General features: G+C 36.8%; 2 protein-coding genes and 1 long non-coding RNA gene across 4 annotated transcripts; all 3 read right to left on the minus strand.

Moving 5' to 3' along the window:
* Nucleotides 1-6,006: 6,006 nt before the first annotated feature.
* On the minus strand, nucleotides 6,007-10,519 carry LOC141846536 (eukaryotic translation initiation factor NCBP). Its single transcript, XM_074734580.1, has 6 exons — nucleotides 10,202-10,519; nucleotides 9,583-9,678; nucleotides 9,401-9,505; nucleotides 9,153-9,230; nucleotides 6,376-6,495; nucleotides 6,007-6,301 (listed from the first exon to the last, which is right to left on the minus strand). Exons 1-6 carry the CDS (start codon nucleotides 10,346-10,348, stop codon nucleotides 6,170-6,172), a joined length of 678 nt encoding a protein of 225 aa, XP_074590681.1. The 5' UTR covers nucleotides 10,349-10,519; the 3' UTR covers nucleotides 6,007-6,169.
* A 1,078-nt stretch (nucleotides 10,520-11,597) lies between these two features.
* LOC141840082 (uncharacterized) lies at nucleotides 11,598-14,868 on the minus strand. Of its 2 annotated transcripts, none has more exons than XM_074727986.1 (2): nucleotides 12,806-14,868; nucleotides 11,598-11,778 (listed from the first exon to the last, which is right to left on the minus strand). In XM_074727986.1, the coding sequence occupies exon 1, from the start codon at nucleotides 14,866-14,868 to the stop codon at nucleotides 12,820-12,822; it is 2,049 nt and encodes a 682-aa protein (XP_074584087.1). In that variant the 3' UTR covers nucleotides 11,598-11,778; nucleotides 12,806-12,819. The 2 variants fall into 2 exon arrangements, with proteins under 2 accessions (XP_074584087.1, XP_074584079.1); XM_074727978.1 differs by lacking the exon at nucleotides 11,598-11,778 and adding an exon at nucleotides 12,639-12,722.
* A 2,008-nt stretch (nucleotides 14,869-16,876) lies between these two features.
* Nucleotides 16,877-18,415, minus strand: LOC141812734 (uncharacterized). The gene is made up of 2 exons (XR_012600327.1): nucleotides 18,195-18,415; nucleotides 16,877-17,196 (listed from the first exon to the last, which is right to left on the minus strand). It is a non-coding gene; the product is annotated as an uncharacterized LOC141812734 (long non-coding RNA).
* Between the last annotated feature and the right edge of the window lie 565 nt (nucleotides 18,416-18,980).

The following is an 18,980-nucleotide window of genomic DNA, read 5'->3' on the forward strand; positions in this document are numbered from 1 at the left end:
CGCACGCAAAGGAACGCAGCTCGGTTTTTGTCTAGGGTTTCGACTTCTCCGCCGCCGTGACGATTCTTCTACCGGGCTCCGTCGCGCGCCACCGTCCCCCTCATTCATCCTTCTGGTCACACAAATCAGCCTCTGCTCGGTTGGTAGTCGTCGCCGCCTTCGCTGGATCAGCGCCGAAGTGGTTCGGAGGCGCTGAGATCTGAGTCCCCGTCGTTGCGGAACAGGGGTTGTGGGTGGTTCTCCAGCCACCGGTGCTCGACGGTAACTAGCCCAGAGAAGCTGGGTGTGAGTGGTTCTCCATCTTCTTCTCTGGCGCTCCATTTCACTGAACCCTAGCCCCGTGCCCTGCGCCGAAGTGGTTCGGAGGCGTTAGGAACGCGTGTGCTCGACTTCAATCACCTTCATCCACCGGAAAAACCAAGGTAAGGGGTTGTGATTTCTTCTTCTGATGTTCGGTTTGCTGGTTGCAGCTGGATATTGGGCGAAGGTTGCATTCCGATCAGTGGTTCTCCGTTCGTTCTCCACCTAGGGTGTTTTGCCCTGGTGCGACTCGCTTTCATCTTGGTGTGGTATCAACCGAATGGTGCTGAGCATGGTTGATCTGTGCCGATCTGAAGGACACTATCCCTACTTTCCTTCCCTTAATCAAATATGTTTTCCTGAGCTTTAATTCCTGTTTGGAGTTACTTGAATCACAAATCTCCCCCTGTTTGGTTTGATTGAGCTTTGTTCAGTTTTGGGATTGGGCAGAGCTTAGAAAATTGGGGTTAACTGTGTGCAAATTGTGTTTGAACTTATGTGTGTCTGATTGGAGGTTTTCGTATGCAGTGATCTTTGTAAATAACCAATGAACAATGTGCATTGAATTTGAGTTTTAATAAAGAGTTGTTTGTTGATAAGGAATGTTGTATTAGGGTGTAATGTTGTTAGTTATGTGTTGTATGTCTTGTCAAATGATTGTATAGGATATTTAAGTTGTATAATCCTCTTATGATTAGTGTACAGCTGTATGGTTAAATTGTAATGTGTAATTCAGTTTGTTGTTGTTTTGTAATCATTTGTAAATCTATTGTGACTTAGGGTTTAATGTAGATGGGATGTAGATTCTTGTTGTATGATGAATTATTGTAGTTGTTTATGATTTGGTTGTTGTATGATTTGGTATGTTTGATACATGTTGTATAGCCTATGTATGAAGAGTAGCGTGTGTTATGTAAATGAAATCATGTTGTATGTTGTATGATGAACTTATATTATCAATAACTAGTTATGTTGCATGCAACTATTGTTGTGGTGGTTGTTGTATAATTTCTAATAATCATGAATTGGTTTTGTAAGATTCCTAGGATTCATGTTGTGTAGTGTATGTAGGTTAAGTGATGTATGTTGTATGATTCATGATGTAGAAAGTTGTTTGTATTGTTTGTATGAATAGTGTTGAATATTGTATGTTAAGAATGTTGTTTAACACATGATGTGAGATTAGGGTTTAGCTATGTGGGTATGATGTTGTACATTTTGTATATTGAATTTTATTAATAAATGTTACTTTTGTATCATTGTTTGAATAAATGTATGATTAGAGATGTATATTTTGTATATTTAGGATTCTTTATTAGTTATAAGTTAAATTATGAATAAATGAATTGTAAATAATTAGGAACGAATAAGGCATAATAAAATCTCTGTACCAGATGTCTAGAATAACTTGTATCATTGAGTCCGAGAGAGACGATTCGGATCTCTCTATACCACTTAAAGCGATTAATAGGTGTTTGGTTAAATCAATAATTAATTTTGATGGGTGTAAATGACACAATAAATAAAGGGAAAATAAATATATATAAATAAAATATTCCCATACAAAAATACACACATCACGCACATCCCGGATCCGGATTCTGACCAGATAGTGATCGGAATCCTGCGAATTCGACCATGATTTAGTCGGAATTGGCTGCCAGTGTCGAGCGGCCGATTCCGGCCAAACCGCGGTCGGAATCGGAGACCGCCAAATTCCGATCAAAGACCGGCCAAATTCCGATGGGAAATTGGCCGATTTGGCCTTTCAACAATTCTCAACTAACAAACTATGCCCCCTTGACTCCTACACGACCACCATGTTGATCCAAATAAAATAAACGATGATAACAAACTGAAATTTTAAATTTTTATGAAAACAGGATATGAAAAGATTTCCTTTAGTTAGCCCTATGTTAAAAAACAACATGGACAATTAATTGTAGGCTAGACACCACTTTACAGTGAATATCATGTGGCCACAATGTGGTGGCCAAGGTGAGCATGACAGACAAATAGAACAAAAATTTTCCTTCTTAGTAAATTTTTTTAAAAAAAATCAAATTTACATTTTAAGATTATGCCCGCATTAGATTTTAGTACCACATGGTATTGTGCATTAGTTGACCATGCATAGTTAGGTATTGGCAAGGATTAAGGATTTGTAGTGAAGGCATATGTACATGTTTGGTAGCTGAAGGACATTTTTGCAAAACATGTATAGGGGCAAAGTGAACTATTCCACATCATAAATGGAACATTATGGCCAAAGAAATGTATTTAAATGATACAAAGATAATATGCCTGCCAAAAACATTTATGTACAAAAGAAATTATAGCATCCCCACAGTATAACAATGGTCACTGCTTCTGTTGTATGATCAACAGTAAATATTACATGAAAGGGACAATGTCCAAGGAAATGCATCAGTTCACTATGTTTCCTTGTTATTCAATTCTATCTGATGCATGCTTGATTCTGATCCTTGAAAAAAAAAATTGCATACCTTAAAATCTAGGTTTATACAATTCTTGTTACTCTTATTGGTTTAACAAACACAAGCAATCTAACTAAAAGAAGAAAACTTTTGGACAACATAGGATAACAAGGGACAAAATTGAAATGTATTAAGCCTAAACCTAAGTCCTAATATGACCATATAGAATGGATCCGAACAATCAGCAAAATCTTTTTCTGCAAATGATATTCCATGGTTAAAGTAAGATTTATTTGCTCAAAATCGCCTGAATACAATTCCAACTCAGTCCTGTTCACTTACTCCCCAGGAATTCTCTCTTAAGTTCCAACTTCATTATAACAATGGCAATCTACAGTTCTCTTACTTTAACCAGGCTATCTACAATATCAAAAAAGGCAGATCCGCAACCTCAATGGCTCCCCTAGAACCGGTCCCACGGATATAGAAGGAGGTTCATTTAGGTACACAGGCGTTAGGTGCACGGCGGGATCGATCCCAAGTTATCACCTCTTGGAATCGACCCCTAACCATTACGCCAACAATACCATGCACCCACCATCTATGCTACGCCCTGGGGGCTGCTATCTAGATTGTATGGGCCGTAGCTTGCTTATATGTTTGCATAGATGGACATGAATTTAGATTGCAAGTAAATTTAAGAGCGTAACAAAAGTAGACAGTTCATTTGAAAATCACGGCAACTAAACGGGATGAAAACAAGTTTCCCCGGTTAATCTATATTGGAAGCACAGCTCTACCCTTCGCAACCACAGTATGTCAAAACATATATGTAAACGCTCTAAGCTAAGCTACATACATACTACCACTATATAGCAAAAGATTATCACAAGTACTAAGATTCTCTTAGGAACTAACTATAACGTTTCCAAGAATGACAACCAAATGATTAGTATAGCTGCAACAACCAAAAATTTGAATTTTTCAGCAGGGAAGGATAGGAGACAGAAATAATTTCTTGGTGCTGATGTTCTCCTATCATAAATGTGATGTATATATAAATAGGTTGCATTATCATCCATCTCCATGTGTTCCCTAAAACAGGGGCAAAAAGTACTACGGTCATGAAAACCTTTCTGATGAACTAGACAATAAGGTTTGGAATGTACGAGTATCAAGTACATCAAGCTTATTAAGGCATACTAGGTCAACTTCTTTCTAAAAAATGACCGGGAAGAAAACATTGAGAACATTCTTTTATCTGCACTTAAAAGACCTGCAAGCCAGAAATCACAACATTGTATTCCAGAAACGGAAAAGGGAAAAAAAACTTCGGAACGTTGAAATTCAAGATTAACGCGTCCTTTGTGTGTGTGGGAGATTAACAATAACACGAACGATTTAGCTCATCAGAAGTGACGGCATCTCCGAATCCTCACCCACGAATTTGACTCAACTTTTACAATGACATGTTCGATTTATCAGAGCACACGCGATCAATAGATTAAAAATGAAATCTTTCAATACAGCCAAAACCATCCAAAAATGACGGCGTTTCCGAACCCTCGCCCGCAAATTCGACTCAAATCTCAAATAAAAAATAACGTTTCCAGGCGACTTGATCCTCAAACTAAACTAAAAATCATATGCGGAAAGGGTCGGAAAGGAAAAGAAGATAGATAAAAGAACTTACCAGCGGAGTTTGCACGCGAACAACCCGGTGACCCGCCAACCGCTCCGGAACAGCCCTCTCCATCTACCAGCTGAAGAGAACCAACCTCACGCCGCCCCCACCGATCGATCGATCAATCAGGGAGGACAAATGCAGTTAGGTTAGAGCAGGCGGCGAGATGGGGACGAGATTTGAAGGCCGCCGGTTGGATCTCCGTTGCTTGCTTGATCTGAGATTTTGTTTCTCCGCTCGGAGAAGAGAGCACTCGGAGAAGGCAGACGATGGGTAGGATTAGGAGGCCGGGGCATGAGTCCACCGTCCGCAGACGCAGACGCCCACCTACGACTTGTATTGTTTACAGGTAAACGTCCTAATTTTATACCTGTTCGCCAATGTATAATATTAATTTCATTTATAACAGTCATAATGGATCGCTATTTGACCATGGAGAAAATTGGAAATTTTGCCCCACTATCATTTATTTAGTTCCTCATCCTATCTAGAATATTTGTGATAATAAATTGAAAATATGTTTACCAATCAAATATAATTTGACAACGATTTTTTATTTTATAGGAACTTCGTTTTTCTTATTTAATATTTACAACTATAATTGTAAATTTTCTTTTTAAAATAATAAAAAATATAAAAAAATTAAATCATATGATAGAAGAAAAAAAGAGAGGTAAATGAGTACTTTTAAATATATAGACAATTAAAAAAAACAAAATTGAAAGCAGGAAATAAGAAAAAGCATATGAAGGGTGGCAAACTTCAAAATATATTAAAACAATTCAACAAATAAATATAAAGCAAAATTATACTCTTACTCTTCTTAACTCTCGCCCAAGTTTATTTATACATTGAATCCTTTTAATCCTTTTATAAAATTATATATAAATTGAACTTGTTATATTAAATATCTTTAGAAATTTAAATTTAGATTTGTAACTTGAATGTATAAAAATCTCTTACATGAACTTAATATTTGTATTTTTATAAAATAAAAAATTGAATGATTTGTCTTTAAAATTTATTTTTTTATTAAAAAATACAAAAATAAAAGGATAAAATGGGTTTATGAGTTTGGGTGAGGTACCCCTTTCATATTTTCGAAAACTTCAGGCGCCATCTTGAATTGTGCCCTATTTTTAGTTTACCCTAATTTCTTTTAAACGATTGTAAGGGATTTAGATATTATTTAACCCTTCCAAAGTTGCAATATTTGTTTTTCCATTAGCAGAAGATACAGCTGTGAACCAATAAATAAAGCAGGCAGCATGCATGTCCACCTCAATGTGTTTCTTTTTCTGTTTCAAGATTGGAAATAGTATAAAAATATAAATGATAAATGAAAGAATTAATATTTTAAAGTTTCATAAAATATGCAATTCAGTCGATTTACCCAGATCAACCCAATCTGCGAGCACGGTTGAGTTAATTCTCAAGCTTACACAGAGCTCGAGTATTCGGTCCACTGCTCCAGTCAGTGAGTCTGAACCTGGTCGGGTTCACCTAATGTATCCAGAACATCTAGCGACAATATCAGCTACACGCTGCACAAGAATAAGACAATTGGGTGTTTAAGATATTAGCTAGTAAATGGAATCACACACCAAGGATTAATCCAGAAGAAAACAAGGTCCTAGTTATTGGAAATCATCTATGTCACAAACAGTGCCAACATTTTTAGATTAAAGCTGTAGAAGAGAATTGGTCTGAGTGCTCCACAATCAGGCAAACAGTGAGGTTACGATGTCTATCCCCTTAACCAAGTATTCCTATATGAAGAGTTGTCACGTAGTGAAGCATCATGAGGTTTGTACTCCATTAAGTAGCTCTGTGGCAGTTTTAGGTGCCGCTTGATTGAGTCCCTCAGAGCCATCACAGCCTACGCACACAAAAAACCAGTGTCATCCTAAATTCTGATCAATATGTCAAGTCAAATCTGATCAAGATCCAAACCTTTTGGTCTGATGCATTCCGGTTCCAAACACTTAGAATGTCCTCGTTGAGACGGATGCTCAACACAGCACCACAAACGTCGTCACCAAAGTCAAGTTGGTTACCAACTAGTGCCATTATCTACATAAACAAAACCAAACAAAATTAGATACACAAAGTGGTGATTTTTTTTTTATACATGGTAGAGAGGTGGTCAATGAAGACAGTATCATCTAGAGTTCAAGAAAAAACAATTAGTTCTCACGAAACAGGTTAATATGTCAATAAATACCACAATGACAAAAATAACTATAACTCACTTAAATGGTACCATTTCTGCGTTAAGATCAGAACTATTAGTGAATCAAATTCATTGTATAGATTTTGGCATCTAGGAAAGGGGAAAACAATTTAGCTTTATCTGGTAATAACTGTACTCTCCTCATCCAAAACCTTCCATATACATATCACTTTAATTTCCAGAATTCACCCAACCTGTCTTTTTACAAGAATGAAATTCATATGGATAACGTCATTAATAATAGAAATTATATCTCTTTAGTTTCCACTATACAGTGATGTAGAACCCGACCTGTCTTTTCCATTAGAAAATTGGCATGCAATGCACTTATCAAGTTAATGTCGTTAATCTCTAAAGTTTCCAAAACCCATTAGCAGCTGTGCGCTTATCAGATTATCACACATAAGATGTAGCAAGGTAAAGCCCAATAGTGAATCGTTGGTCTGTTTTATGTGCATGTGATGTTGTGTTAATCAATGAAAACATAATTAGATCAAACTTTTAAAAACTAAACATTTTAATATGACTAGAACAAAAATTAAATGTATGTTTCAGTAGCAAAAAAAAAAAAAGAGAGAAGAAAATAGAATAGTTGAGATGAATGACAATGCAATAATATAAGTTTTAGATACCCTAAATATATATTTCAACGAGAAGAGAATATTTGAGGTGGTCGAAATGAAAAGCAACTTCTTGTGCTTTGTGCGATTATTGTGCCCTTAGACTAAAAGAAAGCTAATACTGTGCTATGACCTATCTTATTTTATGGATCTAAGTGTTGAATTGTTAGGAATAAATATGAAATGGATTCAATAGTTAGAGAATTGAACCTACTAATGTGGAAGGAGTAGAAGAAAACAAAAAAAGGGTCAATGTTATAAAAATAATTTAAATTAATTTGAATAATAATAGTGATATAGTCTGACATAAAGTTTGATGTAGGAATAAGATTTATGTGATCAGCCTTAATGATACACCAGGATATATAAATTTTCTAATTTTCAATATGGGAAAAATTGGAGATGTCACCTTTCCCAACATCTATACTTAACATACTTTACAATATCCAGTCACTCAACCTAAAATTATTTTGAGTCGGCAGCATATCAAACTCAATCGAGAACCATAACCATTTAGATTCCTTTCATGTGGGCTCCTTCATGAAGCCAAAGTTTAGGCCCACTCTGGTAATCTTCAAGTTGCAACACCTGAAAACCATACAAGTACACTAGTGTATTCCAACCAACAACACCCAAAACCCAACAACCGATTGACACAATGCTGCAGTGATATGATTTGAGCAAATAATGAGTACTCCTCTAGACCATATAAATTGTCATTTTGGTGCAGCTTACAGTTTGGTCTATTGGGTATAAATGAAGTCAATGTTAGGAACCTGGGATATGTTTTTTCTGGCTAGTTCAATCATGGTTTAGCTGGTGAGTCAATAATCATTGAAGTTCCTATATTAGCCATAACCCAATTTACCCATATAGGGAATATACTAGCACAAAACACAAACAATTTCCAGAAATCCCTCTAAATCCAACAACTTCGAGCAATCTTTGGAAGCCCCCATATTAGAAAAGTTACAGCAGCCTACGATTCCTTCAAAAACTTTGCTTGGCCAAACAATAACAATCAAACATTAAGTTTGAGGCTTCTGATTTTGAATTAAAGCCTAAAAAAACAACCATAGAAACAAGAAAAAGTACTCACAGTTAAGCATCTGGAAGCAAGCACAACTAGACATTCAAAGAACTGGAAAAAACTCACAATCTAATATCAACTTATTGTGTGTTATCAGAGTATCTAAATTATGCAAAAAAGAAGTTGAAATTTTCATAAAATCAGCTGCGTGTACTACCTTTGTATTTTTTTTAATACAAATTGTTTCTTTGTTATACTCGTGTGGTTTAAGTAGAGTGAAAAACATGAGAAAATGGCAGCACATATTCTTATAAACACAGAGTAGAGATAACAAATTTTATATATATATATATATATATATATATATATATATATATATATATATATATAAAGTGCTTCTCAGATGAATCTACTTAAATTGAATTCTAAACAAGAAAACCCCAAATCAAATTGCATGAATAAATTTGATTTCCAAGAAAACATTCAAACAAGTTCAGGAACTTGGACCTTATCATACCATACATAGTACCGTGATAGTTGAAAAAAAGAAATGAGTTCTGAATGATTAAACAAACTCCTAATATATACTGATTTGACAGATGAATCTTAAAGCAGTTCCATGGACTAAAGTTGAGGAATATATAGAGCATCAAAAGTCATCTGTTTGCTCTGCATTGGTACACCAACTAAGAAGAACTAGGCAGTTATTAAATAATGTGATGGAAACACTATACAACATGAAGTAACAAACTAAGAAAACAAATAGGAAAGCACACATATATTCTCAAATCTAATCAGAAGAAATTAAATAGTGTAGAATTTAGAGACAATGTTTTCTTTCCCTTACCAAGTCTTCCCAAAAACGACCTGAAACGACCTTTTTGAATCGCAATATCCACTTACCACCATTACAGTTTGCAGCATCCTGGTCAAATCAATTTTTTAAGAAAAAACATTGGAGAAAAATGATTGTGCTATGAGCTTAGTAAATATGGAAAAACAATTGTGGATTTTCTTGAATTCCACTTATACATCTTAAGAAAACGGACAAAAATGAAGAGATGATCAATAAATTCCAGAAGAAAAATGAAGTACCTCCCACAGAGGCCTAATACCCTCTTTGAAAAGATGGACATCCGTTGGGCTTGGTAGAGAGGCAGGCCGTGCCAGATGGCAATAGCAAACCCAAAACCCTTCGACCTGTAATGGAAACAAAATACTATATCCTTTGATAGATAAAAGGGGATCACATTGCAATCTTCCAATAAGGAACATACCGTACTAAATTCCACAATTTTCTTTATGTTATCCTCATATGATGTCTGTGAACGTACTCCAGGAGTTCGGCGAGAATACCAAAACACAAACTTATGCTGAACACAATTACAGAACGTTGGGATTATATATAAAAGATGAAATCCGATAAAAATTCTCTTAAGGAACCCAGGATCCCTCGAACTATCTCATCAAAGTAACATAAAATAACATAACTAGCTAGCCACATATTTCCTAGAAGCACTGATCATTTAATCCAATTTTCAGATACCCTAAAATGTAGTAAGTCTATTGCATGACCATAAGAAAGTAAATACAGAACTTCATCATCCTACGGTTCTATCAAAAATAAATTCAAGGAATCGACGCTATGCCTATGCTATCATTCACCCTTACGCCCAGGATACAGATCTCTAATGCTCACTAATCTGACGAGAAATTCCAACTTCATTTTAACATCCTCAAAGAGAGCATAGTATGAATTTGTCGCATAACGAGCCTAATCAAATCAATCGCCAAAAAAACAAGTACAATCGAGATCACTCATAAGGGCAAACAAATATTTTTGTTTTTCCAGGGAAATGCAAACGCCACGGGAAGGATGATATGTAAAGAAGAAACCTTCAAGGGATGGAGACCAGCTTTGATCTCGCGAGAATAGCGGTCCCGTTCAATTACATCGCTCTCCGTTTCGGCGGCGGCTTCAGTGGTATCTAAGGGAGGGGGCGAGACGGAACCCTTGATATCCGCTTCCTCGACGTGCTCCATTGTCCCTTTCTCGATCTTGCTTCCTTTTGCCGGATAAGAATCGAAGCACTCTAGTCAACGAAGGCGGAAGAGTAGCGAAGAAGAATCCGGAGGATCGTTCTCAAGCGGAAGCAGCACGGGAGCAAGGGTTTTTTTGTTCGCTTACGGCTCTATCGTCGCTGAGATTTTCCCCTTTCCACGCCATTGCGGAACGCGTAAATTTTATACCCTACAACTTTCAACAATTCTCAAATTTTATTTAATATATAATTTAGTTTTTAAATTACAAAAATAAAAATAACCATCAAAGTATTTCTAAGGGCACCTTTAATATAAAACCATCCTTTTGAAATACAAAAAAAAAACTGAAATATTTTTTTTAATGAATTATTTTAAGATAAACAAAATATTGCTACCAAAAAACTTTAATATATGCTTGATAAATTATGTCATATGCTTCTGGAATTTAGAGAGTTTGAAAATTTTATGATGTTAGATCGTCTCATCTATTGATTTACTCTGATGATTATAAAATCGATGAATTAATCCGACTTTTACAATACATGAATTAAAAAAACATTATGATTGAGTTGCAACATAGCTGTCAAGGTTCGTGCCTTTTCAAAACATCCAGGGAACGAGTAGTCGAACAATGAGAGTATTCCAGAGACCTGATGCTGCACAAATTCTAAAGACTCTCCTACAATACCTGCTTCCCAATATGAACTTGAATACTCATGCTTCATTATGCATAAAGCATGAAATTGGACATCCATATTCCTGTCAAAAGATATGAGATGTAATAGATTGATAAAGGGAGCCTAAGTACCTACAGATTTCTCTGAGCTGGACAAACAAAAACAGGTGTTTCACTAAACAGTTTACTCCAAATCACCTGATGATTTTAATGCACAGCACATTCATAATTGAGATTATGAGTGCCGGAAAAGTGCAAGCAGTAAGGACATTCACATCATAGAGTAGAAAAGTTGATGATAGTACGAATGGGAAAAGTTTTGGTGACATTCTGCATGGAAACAAGCATGTGTGCACTCTCTGCATCCAGTCGACCAACAATTGCTGAATGTGAATGGCAGGCAAAACCAACTTGTTTCATAACTCGATTACCAGCAATAATATGTTAAGGCTATTCCTATAAAGCAAAAGTAACTCGAGCAGGATATAATTTTTTTCTTTGCTGAGGAGAAAAGGTACAGCCATACAAGTTCCATTCATTCATGACAGTTTCAAAAAGAAGGTAGCCAATACAGGTAGCTCTTGCAACTAATACTGTGGTCTCTCTAGAGGTCAATTGCTAAAATTATCAACCTTGTCCCACAGATGTTAATGAACAAGTTAATTTACTTTAACATAGAAGTTTTCTTACTCACCGTAATTTCAGACAGGATAAGGGTTTTGAGTTAACTGGTGGGTACAACATCAAGTTTCTCCTACCACAATAAACAAATTGTAGTTGAAGTGCATATAGAAAACCTGATATCAGCAAAGTACCATCAGGAAAGAAAATGTTCCAAGACAAAAATTACAATAGATATATACTAATCAAGCACAGGTACTGACATAATTCTCAAAATATTTTGGATAAAATCCAGTTCAGTAATTGGCTATTAGCTTAGAGTATCATAACACAACGCATTCACTAAAATGATGTTATACTACCTAAGCCAACAACATAATTTGTCTTGGATTTTGACTTAATGGAGATAGTTCTTCCATTTGACAAAGGAGCAAGAATATTGGAAAACATTATATCCAAATAAACAGGTATTTTGCTTGCAGATTATTTTCCAGCGTACAAAGCATAATGTTGAACAGCCCAAACATCAAATTCTAATTCTTATTCCAAAAAAATATCCTTTAGAATGCCTAATTACTAAAAAGGATCAAATTTGTCATTTCTGAAATAGAATACCAATAAGAGCAATCAGAGTTGTCAATATGCCAGATTTTCCAAATTGAATTTTCTTTTTTGGCTCACTTTAAAAGGTTGGAATGTAAGATATCAATTGGTTTAAACTACAAACAGTGTGGGAGTTTTTCGTAGGATCCAAACCATGACAATCTGGATGAGATCCCATAGTTAAACCTAAATGAATCAATTTAATTCTCCTCGATATTAAATTAAACAGGTTGCCTATAGCTAGTTTACTTGAACATGGTTTTACAAACGGATAAGAGGAATAAAATTTGACTAAAACCATTTAAAGTTTTTTTTCTTTGTCATTTGTAAATGTGTGTGCAAACTAAATTTAAGACTAGTACCAAGGAAATGTGGGGATGAAGTCGGCCAAGATCAAATAATACACTGAAGTAAAATTTAAGGGGGAAAAGGTTAAGAGATCCCAAGTTCCCAACTATACAAATGTTCACTGCACTGCAAAGCCAATAACATAGTCTTAATCTAGTGAAGTGTTGGTACTAAGTTTAGTATGCAAGAAAAGGAAAAAAGGCGCATACATTCGTTCTCCAACTCAAGATGCCTCACTAGCCGGTAATCGGAGCTCAAGGCAAGATCTTTGGAGCTTTTCCATCAATTCATGACATGAGAATTTTGTTCTTCCGGCCAATTCATTTGGGAAATTCGGCAAAGATTTCAATAGGGTCGTGTCTTCTCCATCAAATGACAGGGTATCCAAAAGGGTTGACATGAACTTTGTATCAAGAGCCACATCATGTGCTGCCATTTGATGAAGCAAGCTAACAATCTTTCTAGTATCACCTTTTTTTATGAGGCAACGTATAAGTGAATCGTATACTCTAACATTTGGAACTAATTCACTACCATTCATGTGCTCCAACATTTGGATGGCTTCATCTGTTTTTCCAGATTCAGCAAATCCATTTATTAATACAGAATATGTATATGAATCAGGAGTGATACCACTGTGACGCATATCCACAAACAAGTCCTTTACCAAATCCATATCTCCTGTTTTGCATGCCGCATCAATTAAAATGCTGAAAGTAACCACATCAGGCTTATGGTTATCCTGCATCTCATCAAATAAACTCAGTGCTCGCTCCATTCTATCTGTCTTACCCAGTATTGCCATTATAGAATTATAATCATGTGAGCTAGGACAAATTCCTTTCTCCTTCATTTCATGAAGGAGTTTTTCTGCATTCTCAACATGCCCCATTTTGCAGAGCCCATTTATAAGGATGCTGTATGTGAAGGAGTTAGGCTCCAGTCCCAGGCAGTCCATCTCTCTTTTCAGGTAGATAGCCCCTCGAACATCCTTCGTCTTGAGGAGCCCATCAAGTAGCATATTGAAAGTAACCAGATTGCAGGTGTACCCTCTACGTACCATCAGCTTCTGTACCTTCAAGGCTAGTCCAGCATAATGTCTCTTGCAAAGTCCATGTATAAGCGTGTTAAAGGTCCACAAATTGGGTTCAACTCCAAACCTACTATCAAGCATTTTACCGAGCACTTTCAATGCTTCACCAGTTTTGCCTACATTGCAAAGACCCTGGATTAGTGTATTGTAAGTAACAACATCCGGTGATTTTCCTTCCCTGGTAATCTTCTCAAGGAACTCAAAAGCATCATCAACCAGGCTTTCCTTACACAGATGATTAATTAGGACGTTATACGTGACATTGCTTGGCTCTTCACCTTTCTCCACCATCAGACCTAGCAGCTTCAGGGCCTCAGCGCTCTTTCCATCTTTGCAGAGGCCATCGATCAAGCTAGTATACGTTATCACATCGGGACGGATTCCCTGACTCGCCATGTTATGCAACATATCTTTAGCCTCCTTCCAACGTCCAAGCTTGGATAGGCCGTGGATCAAACTGCTGTAAAGGACCAAATGTTTCCGTACCTTCTTCTGGGACATTTCGTGAAAAAGCTCCAGGGCCCTGTCCACGGAGCCGGCGTTACACAGACCACTTACAAGAGCACCGTAGACATACGCATCGGCTTCAAGCCCGCTCCTTTTCATGTTATCCAGCAAAGACATGGCTTCCTCCACCCTTCCGGCCTTGGAGAGACCATTCATAAGCGTCGAGTAGGTGACAACGTTCGGAGCGCAGCCAGGACTAGTTCCCGACGCCATCTCTCTCCACAGATCCATGGCTTCTTCCATCCTTTTCTCCTTGCACAGGCCATTGATGAGAATGTTATAAGTGACGACGTCGGGAAAAATCCACTTCTTACGCTCGACCTCTCGGAACAGCTGCACGGCTTTGGAAACGGAGCGGCCTTCGCAGAGACCCTTAACCAACAGGTTCAAAATGAAAGCGTTCGTCGCATGGCCGGCCTTGAACAGCAAACATACGGCCGAAAAAGCAGATTTGAGGTTTTTAGCCTGCAGGAAGGAGTCGATCAGATCAACGAGAGCACGAAGATTGGGGGCAGTTGCCTTGGGCGAGAGTGGCAGCGGTTGCTTCCCTTCTGGATTGGACACCGCACTGGCGAGGTGCTTGGAGACCGAGCTTGGTTTGTCGGATTTGGAGAACAGGGAGGTTAAGGCGCTCAGGCGGCGGCGGCTCGTGAAAAATCTGAACTGGGACATGAGATTTCCTGACTTCCTCCGACGAAGCCAAAGGTCAGAAGAAGTTTGATGCCTTTTTATTTTATTTTTTCAATAAAAAAAATTAATTATAAAAATATTTTTATTAAAAATTTATTATTTTGAATATAGTGTATCTGAGAATGGGATATAATTTTATGTCATTTCAAACTCTTTAAATTTATTAATTATTTTTAGACGAAATTAATTGATGAATATAAAAAATTTAAAATAATATAAAATCAGATTTTATATGCTTAGACATCGTATCCATATTTTAAAACACAAATTAGATATACCATATTAAAAGGAATGAATTTTTGATAAAAACAGATTTTTTTTAATTGATTTAAAAAAATTTAAAAAAGTTTTTAATAAATTACTACAAAATTATTGTTCGTAGCAATTGATTAAAAACAAATTTTAATGGAGAAGCAAAATCGATATTGGGTACCCATGATTTGATAATTTTTAAATTTATTTACGGGATTTGAGTGTTTTGAAATTTTGACAACATGATGATTCAGTAAATTGCCGAAATAGTAAAGTTGATAAAAATTAATTAGTAAAATTAAATTGAAACTTTTGATTTAAAACTATAGGATCATTTTTTATTATTATTTAAAAGTAATTAATTACTCACTTTACTCTGGCAGCTTCCTATCCATCCGACCAGTCAAACTAAACCAACCCAATCCATCTATCTCCTCCCGTCCACCCTTTCCCGTCCCCGCAACTGTATAAGAAACTCTCGCCCTCCCCTTCCTCCCTCGCGGCCAAACAACCATCAATCCTTCAGCAGAAGTCGTCTCCTAATCGAGCCTTCTGCTCATATACACATTTGCTCCTCGGCACTCATCATTAATATTATCTACCACACATTATAAAATGGCCGGCGCCAAGATGGTTGTGGTTGCCTTCCTCCTCATCGCAGTGTTCGTGTTCTTGTCGGCGCCAGCCGCCGAGGCCGGTTTCTGCTTCCCCGACTGTTACAGTCGCTGCGCCAACGGCCAGATCGGAAACGTCGCCTGCTCCACCATGTGCGCCCAAGCCTGCGTCGTCTCCAACACTGCCAACGTCGCCTCGTTTCCCGGGGGCTTGAACTGAGGGGGACGACGACGACGGCAGCGGCGAGAGGATTGATTTTAATAAATTTGATTTCTATTATGGAACATTCTCTAATGATAAAAAAGTCGAACCGAACGATCAATTATGAAACATCCTATTCGATTTTGATTGCTATTAATTGATCAATGACATTTGGTTGAACCATGCGAACAATTCAACATGATTTTGTGTCAACAGTATCAACAATCGATTGCTAGTTATGTGATCGATTGGTATGACAATCAACTGTTCATAACTAACAGTTGATTGATAATATCGGTTTAATTGAATTTCAATTTTAAAATCAAAACTGAATCAATTTTATTGAAATAATCAATATTTTAAAAGAAAAAATTGAATTTCAAATTTAACCAAATTAATAAATTTGTATTGGTGTTTATTGACGTCGCTATTTATTCTTAATTTGCATGGCCGTGGCAACGTTTAGTGATCATTAATACCATTTTAACTCAATATTAGAAGTTTCGCCCGTCGTTTAAAATAATCAATATTTTAAGAGAAAAACTGAATTTCAGAATTAACCAAACCAAACCGAACTTTTACTTACCCATAAAAGACAAGATTCTTGCTGCACAATCCCATAAAGTCATGGCGTTTCATAATGTTATAGAACCACTTTGTAAAATTTGTCAGCATCGAAGTAGTTTTCCTTTTACAATTGTTTTGAGGGCAGAGCCGGTCCTGGTTGTCCAGAGGCCCTGGGCGAAATTATAAATTTTGGGCCCTGGATGAAACGAACCAGAGAAGACATGATCAAATTTAATTCTTACACCATTTGATAGAGGACAGATTTTAACCTTCTTAAATTTCATAATACAACTAATTTCATTTTAAAAAAAAAATCTAAACTTGTTTCTAAATGCAACTAAAACGAATTGTGTAATGAAATTATAACACTAAAGTTAAACTAATTTCCCACGAGCCTGCAACATCAACAAAAGTTGTACTAAATACCAAAGAAACAGATCATAAGCTCAATGTTTCATAGATAACATAGATCTAAATGGCATGAGGACCTCAGCCAGGAACTCCTTGATCTCATGTGTGTTGGAATCAAACTCGTTGGCACTTGGCATGCAACACCCTACTCATCCCTGTAGATACTGAAAGTTCATGCAGCTTTACTGCAACCTCAATGCCATCCCTCAAGCAACCATAGTAAACAGTCCCAAACCATCTAGTTAGATTCGACCAAAGATAACCCTTTTTGAAGTTAAAGGAGGCAAGCATTGATAAGATCAGAACAAACATAGAAGCAACATCTAAACAACCAATAGTTTCATTGAACACCAAAGACCAGAAATCAGCAACATTAAATGGTCAAAAACAGAAATTTAACCAGAAGGGATGCACTCTTTTAGACACATGGAAAACTTACTACTAGTTAGATTCTACCAAATACAACCTTAGCGTTAAAATTAAGCAATATGGTTACAATTTTAGTATACTTATACTTAAGTTTTAGTATAAATGTGATGACAATATGGTTGCAATTTTAAATGAATTAAAATGGACAACTGTTTGTAACCTTTGACGGAGGTGTAAATGAAAGCATGTTCTTTTATAAATTAAGAATTCGCATCTTTCATTAACTACGTTATGCTATTAAGTAAGATATTACATTCGATGTAATTTTTTTCTTGCTATGTAGTCATCCTTTCTAATATATTTTAGATTTTTTCCAATTAAACTGACAAATCATGTTTCAAAAGGTCCTAAATGATTCATGATAAAATACGTTAATTGTGTTGTTAAACATACTGGTTCTCATCTATTTGAAGTTTGTTTTTATTAAATTTTCATCAATTAGCAACTGTGAACCACAGAGCTAGATTCTGATAGATGTCTTCAAATCCGTTAGCTATTTGGGTTGACTCTATATACGTAGAAGAAGAGATTTACAAGCAGAATCTTGTGCTTGGAAGTTGTAGTGTAAATTGTTTTACGTAGAAGAAGAGATTTACAAACAGGCGATCACAAGAGAGGAAACAGATCAGTGATCACCAAGAATCCCTAACACCAAGAACCATCACCTCAGAAACAAAACCCTAAAACACTCCAACAAAAAAACACAAAAAGGGCGCAACTTTCCAACCCACAGGCAGCCATTAAGATCCCCAAGAGGCAAGAGCTCAAGTTCAACATTACCGAGTAAACAAAGAACGACAAGAGAAGATAATCATGGGAGAAGAAGAAAGGACCTTCCGATCGCGAGGAAAGATCAGCGCTCGAGGAATACTCAAAGGAGAACCGAGAGCCAGATCTGCCTTGGGCCAGGCGGAGTTGCGGAGCCGCGGCCGGAGGCGGCGGAGCGCTCGAGGACTGCCGCGCGCTGGTCGGGCTGAGCGCAGAGTACCTGGCTGAGGCGCAGGCGAAGCTGCGGCGCTGCAGAAACGGCGATGAAGGAGCGATGTGCGAAAGGAGTGAAAGAGCGATGTGCGTAACCCTAAACCCAGCAGCCAAGTATAAAAATTAACCTAAAATTTTAGGCCCCCAAAACCCAGCAGCCAAGTATAAAAATTAACCCAAAATTTTAGGCCCCCTAATTTATGGGCCCTGGGCCATCGCCCTGGTTGCCCTGGCCCAGGGCCGGCTCTGTTTGAGGGTAGAAATTTGATGCCACTTACCACCACACCATGCCATGGGGAGGTATATATACTCCTTCTCAAATCTAGTAGATTGGTGTATTGAGTCTAGCTTCTTTACATGCATAGTTGATATATCATTGATGAATGATGCATATTTTTATTTTGTAGTCAAAACTTCTTTACTGTTCCTCGTGTTTTAGAAACAACATTGGCTTTGCTTCATCATTTTGATTGCTACATTTTTGCTTATTCTTTTGCGAGTAATTAATGATAAATCTCAGTCAGTCTCATGAACTCAATCCTTGGGGTGGGTTTTTACAAGTAATTAATACTTTAATTTGTTGTTGTTCAATTTAGTAAATGTGTACTACTACAATTTTGATGATATTGTCTATGTGC

This window comes from Curcuma longa, chromosome 1 (assembly GCF_044706935.1).
Source record: "Curcuma longa cultivar G26 ecotype Majalengka, Jawa Barat chromosome 1, ITB_CL_G26_1.1, whole genome shotgun sequence".
Classification (NCBI taxonomy): domain Eukaryota; kingdom Viridiplantae; phylum Streptophyta; class Magnoliopsida; order Zingiberales; family Zingiberaceae; genus Curcuma; species Curcuma longa.

Coding starts and splice junctions, on each gene's coding strand:
- LOC141846536 (XM_074734580.1), bottom strand. CDS start 10,348: ATGGAGCACGTCGAGGAAGCGGATATCAAGGGTTCCGTCTCGCCCCCT. Junction 9,679..10,201: donor CTGGTCTCCATCCCTTGAAG/GTTTCTTCTTTA, acceptor AATTGTGTTCAG/CATAAGTTTGTGTTTTGGTA. Junction 6,302..6,375: donor GGAATGCATCAGACCAAAAG/GTTTGGATCTTG, acceptor TTGTGTGCGTAG/GCTGTGATGGCTCTGAGGGA.
- LOC141840082 (XM_074727986.1), bottom strand. CDS start 14,868: ATGTCCCAGTTCAGATTTTTCACGAGCCGCCGCCGCCTGAGCGCCTTA.